Source organism: Lactuca virosa, chromosome 4, assembly GCF_052849685.1.
Source record: "Lactuca virosa cultivar CGN04683 chromosome 4, Lactuca_virosa_CGN04683_v6, whole genome shotgun sequence".
Lineage (NCBI taxonomy): Eukaryota > Viridiplantae > Streptophyta > Magnoliopsida > Asterales > Asteraceae > Lactuca > Lactuca virosa.
In genome coordinates, this window is record NC_136429.1 from 13,330,933 (window position 1) to 13,343,847 (window position 12,915).

The following is a 12,915-nucleotide window of genomic DNA, read 5'->3' on the forward strand; positions in this document are numbered from 1 at the left end:
GGATGTACCTGAAGAAGAGTCAAACGACTTGACTTTACCATCTCTAAAATCTTTCAGGTAGTCTGGGTAGCTTCTTAACCACTGTCCCTTCAATTGGAAATAGAAATATATGGACTCTTTAGGGTTAACACATGGAACTATCTCAAAACTAGCCTTTCATTTTACCATACGATCAAACTATTTGACCTTGGCCGATCCCTTTCCATTGGGAAGAGAAATCTTTTCTGGACCACCATTGTCAATGTCCATGGAAACTTTGGAATTATATCCTTCAAACACTTTTGCTTCACTTGTTCTCTTAAGCATTTTTTCTTCAGCAACAATCAACATATGTGTCAGATCAATTAGGGTCACGTCGAGGTTCTTCATATAAAAGTTCTCAATGAACTGACTATATGAATTAGGAAGCGAAAGTAGAACCAAATCAATGGCTTGCTCCCTTGGGAAAACGACACCCATTCTATCCAATTTGTCAATGTGCGATTTCAATTCCAGAACATGCGTACACACAAATTTTCCATCTTGATGTCTACATGCCAATAGGGCTTGAGTAGTTTCGTATCTTTCAACTCAAGGATAACGTGACATGGGGAAAGTCACTGGAGGAGGAGGAGGAAGACTTGGAGAAGCATGATGTTCAGTTCCACCATTTTTCGAAGAAGAGAAAACATTTTCACCTTGATTTGAAAGTGGAAGATCATCTTCTGAAGAAAGAGGAAAACCATTTCCACAAGAATAAGGAAGACCATTGTTGTCTTGTCTTGAAATCTATAAAAAGAGTAAAGAGAATTCAAGTTAGTTGATTTTAATCCTTAATTATTAACCCATAAATTTAAATTAAAGCTAGGATCCATATTTTCAATTCGAACTTTGAAGAGGGATGTCGTAATCAAATTTGAATCTATTTTAGGTAGGTACGGCTTTTACTAGTTTCAATCGTATGAGACTCCTACTAGATCATTTGAGATTCATTGAATCTAATCAATGACCTGTTTAATCTCGGATTATGCTCTCACTTTTCTGACTAGGATGCCGAGGATCACAAACGAGATGTGAATAACCATGCAAATTAGCTTAACACTCTCGATGTCATTTATCATCTCGTTTTAATGTGTCAGACTGCCGGTTAGCCATACATGCTCCATTAATCAATGATGATTTTCGAGACACCCACTACTACTCTTTATTAGTCCACCATTAGTATGTCGGTTAACCACACACGCTCCACTAACGACTTATAAAGTGTAATGTGCAATTTCCTGGATTAGCATACAAAGTCACATTTTCCTAAAGTAACTAAGAGTGGGATTTTAGAAAATAGTTTGGTTACTTTATTTCATTATACTTATTAATGAGATTATGTCCTATCAAATTCGTTCGGCTAACGACCCTCCACCATATAAGAGAGTGGTGGGTAAGAATGGATACCCAATGACGGTCATTATATAAGTTGCTTCATTAAACTCTCCTTATAGTATGGCTTCGTGAATAAGGTGTACTAGCGATTTGACTGACTTTTCATATACATATTATATATATTAAACATTTAATTATATACACATAGTATAAGGTCTATTTTAAAACATTTTAAAATTGCAAGGGTTTAATCTTTTAACAAATTAAACTTGTAATTTAATTAAATTTAAACCATTTTATGGATTTATTAATTATCTTTTAATTAATTACTTAATTAAATTAATAATAAGAGATCTTCTCATTGACAACAATAGGTATCGGCCATAACCAAAGAAATTCTTTTTCAAAGGAGGTAATTCGTTCGCTCCAAACACGACTTGCTTGTAATTTATCCTTCAATCCCAAAAAAGCAAGAATGAATGACCAAACCCGACCCAATTTCCTTATTTTCTTATTCCCGCCAGGCGTTGTTAAGCCCTTCTATTATAGAATAGAAATCTATAAATGGAGGAGTAGGCTGACAAGCGGTCATATTTCAGCAGCTTTGCTCAATGCATTATCCAGATCTCAAATCATTGGAATTAGCTTGCTTTCCCTTCTATTATATAAGAAGTCTTCCCCGTCCATAAGGATGTATTTGACACTTTTCAAACTACCAAGTTTATAATAATTTATAAAATAAATCAAATAATATTTGACATTAATTATTAAGTTTAATTAATATCTAGATTTATTATTTATACACTTAAAAGATCAATCATATTAATCAACAAAATAATTAATCAAGTCAAATACTTATCTCCTAACTTCTAGGCTTTTATTTTATCATCATAGATACACCAAAATCGGATTTGGAGGATAAATATAGCAAGTAATTATCAGATAAAAGCTGATTAGGCAGATTAGCACAAAATTTCAGATCTGACCAAGCTCACATCGTGAGCCTCTTTGCCCACGTCGTGAGTTGTGACAAAACAAAAAAACAAGTTTCTTTTTCTTTCGATCGATTCACCAATGTGCAAATATATGAAAGATAGCCATATGCTCTGATACCACTGATGAGTTATTAGGGTTACAACTATAATGCTCTAAGCGGAAAAACATTTAAACAATTAAATGATTAGGGCACATGCAACCTAATAAGGATCTATGTCTTTCACATATAGGCAACATACTATGAACTATAAACTATCATCCTACAAAAATATTCCTATGAAAAACTAATTCATAAGAACAAGAAACTTACCTTGAAGATTGTTATAGCAAACAATCTTGAATTCCTTCTTCAAAACTTTTGGCAACAAGCACCACAAGTGCCGTGCCTTTGATGGTTCACACCCAAGACTAGCAACTAAAGATTACGGAGAGGGGAGAGGTAAATTTCGGTCAGATCTTTCTCTAGGGAAGGAGTGCCGAAAATATGAAGGGTATGGCCCTATATATAGGTGATGTAGCTTGGTGCCAAAGATAGGGTTTAAGGAGGAAATTCTAATCCCTTTTCTTGGTCACCAAGCAACCCATTCCCCCCCCCCTAATACAAGGGCTTGGTCGAAAACTTCTTGCGCTTGTCCAATTGATTTTCGTCCACCTCATTCAATGAGGTCCATGGGCTCCTTTCCTCAACTTTCAATAATTAACCAAACAAACCCTGCACTTTTAATCCCAAAATCAATTCCAATTAATTTCTAATTAATTATTAATTAAAATATGATTTCCAATTAACATATTATTTCCATAATATATTAATAAATCAATTATATCAATTTATTACTCAAATAATAAACCAACCTCTCTCTCCAAAATAATCTTGTGCAATTTCTAGCTTTGAGGGCAACCCAAAAGGACTGTGCTACTATCAATTCAAGTTTATACCAATTATAGTTATAGGCTTAGACACCTGATCCAACAGAAACAAGCAATGAAAGGATTCCACCGGAATCCGCCCAAAGCAACGGGAAAATGAAAGGCAATGAGGAGTCAACTTAATCGCCGGCGGCAACTAGGGTATAATGAAGATACACTCGAAAGACATAATTTATTAGAACCTCTCAAATTATGGATATAACATTGCTATGTATGATCCGTTGTACTCTATTAAGAAGCTTTATCGCATCCGGCGCGAGGAAACCAAATGTATCAAATGCAAATGGTATGAACACGTGTTGATTTTCCATGCACGATTTCTTATGTTTTGATGACTTTGCTTGTAGCATCTTTTAAAACAATCTGTCCCACCGTGAAACCCCAACCCTCAAGCCCACAAGAGGGGATACCCTTGTAAGGTCCACACATGTATATTTCCCTCCAACCCATCCAAAAATCAAAATGTTAGTCGATCTAAGGGTTAACCTTTCTTCTGGCGGGCCAGTCAAGAAATTAACATGTGCCTCTTTCTTGGCAGAAACCCCGACACGCTTAAATATGTCAAACAAAATATCCCTAACCATATTGTGTTTGTATTTGAACCCCATGAGTTCTTTACAATGAACTGCATGCTCTCCAAAAGCGTCTAAACATGCCTTGCGACACACCAGACAAATATCATCAGCTGGGAATATTGGGATCATGAGTCAATATTTGAGGATAATACGATACTCCATAAGAGACATATGTTGGTCAAGCCCATCTACAGGGATAACTAGAAGAAAATCTTGAGCATGTGGTGCACGTCAACCTTGGAAAACTGCTTTCTGCCGAGTCGTCATGTCGAGATGCATTTCCATATATTCGACAATTTTACTAAAAATGGCACTCGCCGTTGTATTCTAGGATTTAGGGGGGCAGTGTCCTTAGTAGTAAAATTTCTAAGGTCAATGTTCGGAAGCTTATTACGAAGAGAAGCCAAGACACAAGCATAATCAGAATCCATACCATATATGTCGTTATCATGTAAGATGTGGTTGTGTAATACCCAATATTGGGCCCTTGAGGCAACAAAAGCATATAAGGAAGCCTCTTCTGCCGATTATAAACCTAAACCACAAACCTAATGGGTAGGGAAAAAATTCTCCATTGTATGTCGCCAAAGAAAGGGCCACCACAAACCACAATGTCCTCAATCGGTCGGCACAACTCATTGTCAAAGAACGTCGCCTCATCCATGTGAACAGGTTGACACATCCCCAGCCCAAAGAAAATTTTAGCAATACCCATACAAGACCGAAGCAGAAGGATCTCACTCTGGGGGTCAGACAATTGTGGAAGAAGGCGCATCAACTTTACAACGTTTTCGGCTCTCTTTATGGCTAAGCTACAAATGAAACTAACATCTCTACTAACAGCTCCCCTAAGAAGTTTCACCCCCAATGGCGGCCTCCCGATACCAACTGGGGATAGCCCTTTACACAGCTTCCTACAATTACACGAGGGCCAAAAGAGCTTGGTTTTCTTGATATTCAACTTAAGGCCCAATTTTGGGCCAATCACCTTAATGTTGTCCAACTCCTCTGAATCTCCAATAAGTGTGTCATCATCAAGGTACCATGCATGGACAAGAAGCTTGCAATTGTCTCTAATATTATGTAAGAGTAGATACAACACAAGGGCAAAAAGAAGTGGTCATAAGGGGTCTCCTTACTAAACCCCAGTAACGGACCAAATATGTGTGTCTCCTAGATACAAACATTGTTGCTTCACCATATATGAATTCTACCCACAATGATATAGAAGGACACCTCAATATTTATGAATTATCCAGTTAATCTATTATCTACCATAAATCAGCCTTCTCATTTTTTTGTTATAAATCAGCTAATAATTTTAGTTATTTTTATTAGAGTTTAACAAAATTAATATAACACATGTAATTATCAATTTACTTTTTTATTATATCAAAATATCAGTAAATAAAACTTCATCAAAAATGACAAAATTAAAAGACTGAGATTATAGGATGAAATCAGAACAAATAAAACTTAAATGAATCTTTAATGATAAGACATGTGTATGGATATATCTTTAATGATGAGACATGTGTGTGGATATATGAACCACATAGACACACATACATGTCTCACTCATATTTTTTAACAACACTTTTTTTTAAACTAGTTATCTTTCATAGTTTTCCAATTAAACTTTATGTATATAAAAATCAAATAATTAATAGGTATGTGTTCTAGTTTTCTGTTTATATTTTTCGAATTAGAACTTTTATGTTTATATAAAAAAAAAACAATAATGAATATGTATGTCTTTTTTAATAATTTACGGTTGTTAAATTTGGCAATTTGGAGTCCAATTTTTCTTTCTTGTGGTCCATTAAAACAGCTGTGAACTTTGACAGCATCCATGAAATTAGGAATTTTCTATAGGTTGATGGACTTTAAAAATGGCATGATTTTTCATGTATACTGTCAACTTACCTAAAAGTCTCAAAGTATTCGTTTGGGCAGGTTTATATTGATTATTGGGGGTACATAAATAGACACATGATAGGAGTTTATGTGTTCCTATTTCCTAATTTACTCACATCTCGTGTTTTCAAAGACAAATGATGAGACCCATGCCTCTTCTTAGTAGGAAAAGTACTTCTTTAGGGGGTGTTGAAGATATAAGATTTATGTGACATTTAAGTATTAAAGTGTTACTTATTTACCCTTTTGTCTTTTAAGTTTTTTGAAAACAAGTTTGCCACTTACTTGATTTGTGCATGTATTTTGCCGTTTGCAACATGCAATTGTTTGTTTTCAAATGTTATGTTTGTCGTCCGAATCGAAAAGCTAGCAGCTGCAAGCTAAAAAACTGGCTAATAATTGAGAAGCTAGCTGCTAGTTTATAATCTAACTGATAAAACTTAACGTTTGATAAAATCTAGCTGAAAAATATAAAATGATATAAAAAGACTTTTAAGATAATACGTTATAAAGCTAATTGTGACATCTCTACACAGTCAGAATTATTGTCCCAAAAATAAAGTAATTAATGAAAAAATGTGATTGAAAATTACAACATAATGAATATATGTATTGTTTGTTTACTACAAATCAAAGGAATAAAGCAATTATGGTGGAATGTGATTTTCTCTTCTTGGATGTTTTTTATTTCATGGAAAAGAGTGTCTTTTTTCATTCCTCGATGAAATGGCATGTTATATTATTTTATTCATATAATTTTTAATAATATTAATATTATTTAAATAAAATTTTAATAAAAATATGTTTTTTTTTTTATTTTTCAAAGAAATAATAAATTCATTATAGTTATATTGAGATCTCATGATACTTAGTTTTATATTTTGCATGATTTATTTTAAAATGATAAATATATTTCTTTACTTTTTCAAATACATACAATAGAAATTTTAACGCCGTGAAATATGTAAATACACTATTTATATAACGATATATATTTATTTGATTAATATTTACCTTTAAAAAGTTATTTTTTTTTAATTTACAAATTTAATTTTATTTTGTTTTTCAATTATACAAAACAAACATGTTTGAATGATATATTTCATTTAGTCGGGTCTAGACCAAACAAGACAATGGAATTTAATCGACCATTCCATTATCTTGTCTATTATATAATATTGTTAAATTTATTCTTTATGATTCAATTTTATCATATCAAACGGACTCTTAAGTGTTATGATATATTAATAGATATGTGGCATCTTAAAATACATTTTATTTATTTCTTAATTTCTTAAAGTTTAGAATTATTATTATTATTATTATAACCATTGATATAACTGGCCATCGATGTATTGCTCGTACATGCATTTAGTCCTAAAAGTTTAAAACTACTAAACTAAAACCTAAATTTAAGTGAATGTAACGATTTGGCTTCATGCACAAACTATAACAGATTATGCAGGTTACCAACATGTGTGATTAACCTTAATATGTGGTGTTGACATTACATCTATGTAGATATAAAAAATATTTTGTAACTTTGTATATGTTGCTACTAGATTTAAATAGTTAGTATATTTGTAGGTTGTTTATATCCTTTATTTTTTTTAACCAACGTGATTGTATTAAACCATCTACCAATGTTGTATATATCCATTACAAATTGTTAACATCTAAGTTTCAAATTTTGTTAAGAAGGCAATGCTAAGATAAATGAGAAGTTGTATATATGAAGACAAGTTTACTTTGGAAGGAAATCTTAGTAAATATTAAAATCATTGATCGTTTTGAGTTGAATCTTATATTTGTGAATGATAACCCGTGATGGGATCTACTTCGACCCCATGTATTCTAATATTACAAACATTCAAGGATTGAGAAAGTGCAGTGGGGAGGAAGATGTTACATGAAACCTCATGGTTGAAGGGACGGGCATCACGAGAAGGTGGTTGCAATGACAAAAAGGGCCACATACGAGTCTTATTCGATGGATACACCCAAATCGTATGGGACCAACACAACTCATATCAAATCATATCTATACACGAATAGTATACAGTCCCACACTTTTTTGTTGTCTTTTATAATACATCATTAGCATATGAACAAAATGTATTTTCTTTTATATTCGTATGTCGATAACATATGCCAACTATTCATACTTGAAATACTTGTCTTTGATTTATTGAACATTGAGAGAAACAATCTTCTTATTGAGTGTACAAATCAACTAAAGAAAAGAGTTTATAGATTTATATGACTGAAAAAAATAATGAGTTGATCGTTCTATAAAAAAGTTTAAAATTCCACACCATAAAGATGAATGACTATGATATTATAATCAATCATCTTGATGGGTTAATAGATATATATCTCATATTATATGGAATCCCAAAAGAAAAAGTTTGTATGGTGATATATATATATACGTTAGATTACACATAGATGAATGAGAATCACGAAATCTCACACCATAAAGTAAGTACTTTCAAGAGTAAAACAAATGAGAAGGGTACAAATGACTTTTATCTCAATCACGTGAGCTAAAAAGTAGAAAGGTATAGATAGAGAGTGGAGGGAACATGATTTAATTATATAATCTCGTGAATATTCCAAATAACAAATACTAACACGCTTAATAAAACAAAAAAATAATTAACAATAAAGAAAAAAGGCCCCAAAGACCTTTTTTGTATGGTTAGCCCAAATTCAGGCCATTAAGAAGAAAGGCACGTTTTTAGTACCCGCAACCCATCTCTTAAATCAAAAAAGAAAAAGAGAATTAAAAAAAAATTACATGAGCACGTGTCACCATGACACGCGTGAACATCACTCCTAAAAAAACGGAAGATGGAAAAAACCAAAAAGTCCCCGTTATGTAGGTTAATAGGGACGTTTCCCGCCAAAAAAACACACACATGCACACGTGTGAGAAGACACACTTATAAACCAAGCATGAATCTTCTCATCTCTCAAACCACTCTCGAAAATCAAATCTGTCTTCTTCAGTTCTTCTTCTTCTTTCTTATAAGTAATCAAAATTAATCTTCAAAAAAATTAAAAAAAGATAGGAGCCTTTCATCATCTTTTCCGCATCACTACTTCTTGATACACCGATCACCAGAAATCAATGAATCCAGCTGATGATTCTTGATTTCTATTTTATTTTTACCAAATCTTGTTGTTAGTTAACAGGATATGGTATTTATATAATTATATATAAAAAAGGTTGTTATCTTCTAGACTCGTAATTGAGTTTTCTTTTAATATCTTGTTGATGTGTGTATGGAAGAGGGGGCCCACAGACGCTCCACCCCTCAATCTTGATTCATTCAACAATGAATGCCACCTTTGAAATCCTGACTCCCACTTTGTACTAAACAAATTTTCTCACACCAAAATATTATGTACCAAACTCCCCTTTCCCTAGGGAATCAGCAAAGCCATATTTATGAATTATGGCAAATGCCCACCTCACCTACTAAAAATAAATTAATAAAATCACTCTTCGTTAACTTTTTCTTATCCAAATTTCCATTCCCATTCTGCCCCCGGTTTTATTTTATTTATTTATATTGGCGTCTCCTTTAAATAGAGCTTCGCTTGTCCTCGTCATCTACCCACGAGCATCGCTTGTCCTCGTCATCTACCCACGAGCAGTTATTCAATTTCCTCCTTTTATAAGGCGATGACGTTGAGGATGATGAGTCACCTGATGTATCAGTACAGGTCCGAGTCGTCATGACTCGGACCTGTACTGGTAACATCTTTGACACTTTAGTCGTTAACCGACTCACTCCTTGCACTAGTCTGTAACAGCTCGTGATCTTTTCCTGAAAATTAAATTAAATAAAAAAAAATTAAATTAGTCAAAATGGTCAACACAAGTGTTTTGGAGTGCAAAAATGGTAACGTACTTTGCTAAGGCCATCACACCATGATTCAGCATGTTCGGCATTTATGAGTGAGAAGTTAGAAAGATCACTTGCTGCACAAAGTATGGTTGCCGCAGCAATACATGATGGCCAGTACTCAAGTAAACTAGCCTCTGTACAATTATATATAACTTTTTGGTCAACTTTTTTGGTATTTGTAAAATTTAATTGCTCGCATGCATGAATAATAATAAAAAAAAAGTATGTAGGTTGTTGATTTGTTAATATCAAATACCTACATGCATGCGGGGTATTAATTAATTATTTGTGTTTAAATATTAATTAATTAATATCAAATAGACAAATAGACAAATAGACAAATTAAATACCTTGAATATTTGATAGAATAATTTGGGTGGCTCTTGAGATAAGGAAACCGGTGTAAGTCCCGGTTGAATCGATTTTGTGGGCGAAAAATCCAATGAAGCTAAACGGGGTAACGGATCTTAGCCTCCAATCCAAAACACTAAGCACAAGAAATTCCATTCTCCTTATTGTTCTTGGCTCGAAAATATATTTTGCACCTTCGATCTGTTATTTATAATAATAATAATTTAAATTAATTGTGATTGTGATGTTAATTAAAATAATATTTAATATTAGTTACCTGAAGATCCACGATGGAAGGAACAAGGGGTTCCTCCATTTTGGCAGCTAAAGACAAGCAAGCCACGGATAGGAGTTGTAAGGGCCACCCATTTGCCTATTGATTATTAAAAAAAAATGGAGTTAGAAAACTTATAAAAAAAAAATAATAATAATGTATAGTTATAACAATAATAGTTGGTGATTAAGTTAATGTAATCAGTGTTTTCTTGTGGGACTAGAAGAGACAAAGGGGCACATCCGAATGAAACCCTTTTCCATGGGATAAGGATTTTGTATAATTGTTATTACAGGTGTACTAATAGACAACGAAGCAGTTGAACGCTAAATCGATCTATAATTATTCCATGATAAAGAAGTTTGTAGTAATAAACTCATGTGTGCTTATTTCTTTTTCTCTATATATATCCGGAAATTTTGGTTGGTGGATGATAATCAATGTAAAAGGAATTATAAATATAAAATCATGTGGGGCATAGTACGTTTTTTAAACAGGTAACGCCACATAAAAGATGAAATGAAAAGACAAATCCTGCAAAGTTTTATTGCCTTATTCATCCAATCGGTTTCATTGTGAGTGGAACTAATAGAAAAAAGAAGAAACCAGAATAAATGCATTTCCAATCAATGGGTTACTTTCTTAAAATAACTGTTTTACTTATAAAACTTTCACTTGATTTGAAAGGCCAATACAACATTAATTACGTTCATACCAAGATTCTTTGGGATCTAGAGAGTTCAATGTTGACTATTTGAATAGTAGTTATCTTTCATTTTAGGAAAGAAAAAGTAAAATGTGGGAATTTTCAGTAATATATTGTAAATTTGTTCAAGTACAAGAAAGAAGAAAACAAAAAGAGGACCAAAAATTGTGATTGCAGGATGCGGTCCCACTGATTAAATCGACTAGTTCACTTCACATGAATCTCATCTGTTGTAAAGTGTGGTTAAATCAATTTTTTAAAGTAGCATATCCGAGAATCTCTCGTAATTAATCACGTAAACTAGTCACTATTCCTTAATGTTAAATTATAAGTCGTCAATATTTACTTTTGAGAGCGTTGTTATCCTCGTGTTTTCTAGCGAATGATAAATTATTATTATTATTATTATTATTATTATTATTATTATTATATCATTATGATTAAAAGGAAAAACCGAAAAACACAGGAAAGTTTCTGAAATGTTGACGGAGGAGATGAACGATGATTGAGAGAAATTTACCACCGGGAAGCCACGGCAATAGATGAATCGATCCAGGTAGTTCACGGCGAGATACGCTGTTAACGGCTGAAATCCGTAAAAACGTTGCACCTGTAAAAAGTACACAAAAAAACTCGCTGTAACACTGTAAGAGAATATCGGAAAATAATCACACGGTACGGCGGCGCCGATCTAACATAAAACCACGGATGCGACGGACGGTGGATTTTTTTAGGTAAACGCCTTTCGGCGGATCATTTAACGCCACCGGCGCGTGGTTTTAAAATTTACGCCTCCGCTTTTCCAGTAGCAATAATCGATGTATTTTTCAAAAAATGTAAACAGCTGGACATGACTTTTATATGACAATATCAGCCAAATCGCACTGTAGCGACTTATGTAACTAACTTTTCAATCGTGATTTCTGGCAAAGTTTTCGTGTTTTTGATGATACCGAATCCGATAATTTGAAAATCATTCAAATCACGCACTTAATACGTAGGTGAATGAAGAGAATGAAGATCGGAATCGAGGTTTTCAATATGTACATATATGTATATTACCTTGAGGATCCATGCAACAGATTCTTCTCTAGCAGATGCATCGAGAACTTGAGATTGAAATCTCTCGACGTAATCGATTCCTGGAACGAACTTTCTCTCCTGCTCTATAAACTCCGCGATTGAATCGTCGAAATCGGCACAATACTCGAAATCATAAGAGCACTCCGGTTGATCCTCGCCGGATAATATTCCAGAGTCCTCACCGCAGAGTAAATCGGAGAAGCAGTCAGAGCACGATAATGACATGATGATCGATATTGGTTGCTCATGCTGTTCTGAACATGTTTCCTAAAGAAACGATCGGTTTTCCGGCAGGTTGAGCTTAAAGACAGCCGGATAGTGGTGGCCGGAGAAGACGACTTGATATATCTAGTATGTCAAATAGGAGTGCTTGTGTGAAAGATCTCTCTATTCAAACGCTTCATCTGACTTCCCTACTTATATATGGGGCTCTATACATTGTTCTGTATAAAGCTACTTATTTTTGTGTGTATTTGTATAATTATTTTTATCTTATATCTACAACAATAAAATATAAATATTGTTTATGTTTATGTTTAATCGTTTTCAACTAAATAAATACTTTAAACAAAGTTTTTTTAAAATTATTTGGTCGTTGATCATATTAGTTACAAGATAGAATTCACATTCATTTTGGTTCTTAAAATTACTTTATTTTGTATAATATATATTATTATTCAAGTTCCTTTTTTATGTTAACAAAACAATTCAATTATATATATATATATATATATATATATATATATATATATATATATATATATATATATATATATATATATATATATATATATGGCGTATGTTATTCTATTC

The 12,915-nt window shown here is 33.0% G+C and overlaps 1 protein-coding gene across 1 annotated transcript; it reads right to left on the minus strand.

Annotated features, from left to right (window-relative positions):
- Positions 1 to 9,124: 9,124 nt before the first annotated feature.
- CYCD1;1 (CYCLIN D1;1) lies at positions 9,125 to 12,475 on the minus strand. The gene is made up of 6 exons (XM_079087949.1): positions 12,082 to 12,475; positions 11,540 to 11,629; positions 10,317 to 10,412; positions 10,039 to 10,240; positions 9,692 to 9,822; positions 9,125 to 9,607 (listed from the first exon to the last, which is right to left on the minus strand). The coding sequence occupies exons 1-6, from the start codon at positions 12,325 to 12,327 to the stop codon at positions 9,362 to 9,364; spliced, it is 1,011 nt and encodes a 336-aa protein (XP_078944075.1). The 5' UTR covers positions 12,328 to 12,475; the 3' UTR covers positions 9,125 to 9,361.
- Positions 12,476 to 12,915: the final 440 nt, after the last annotated feature.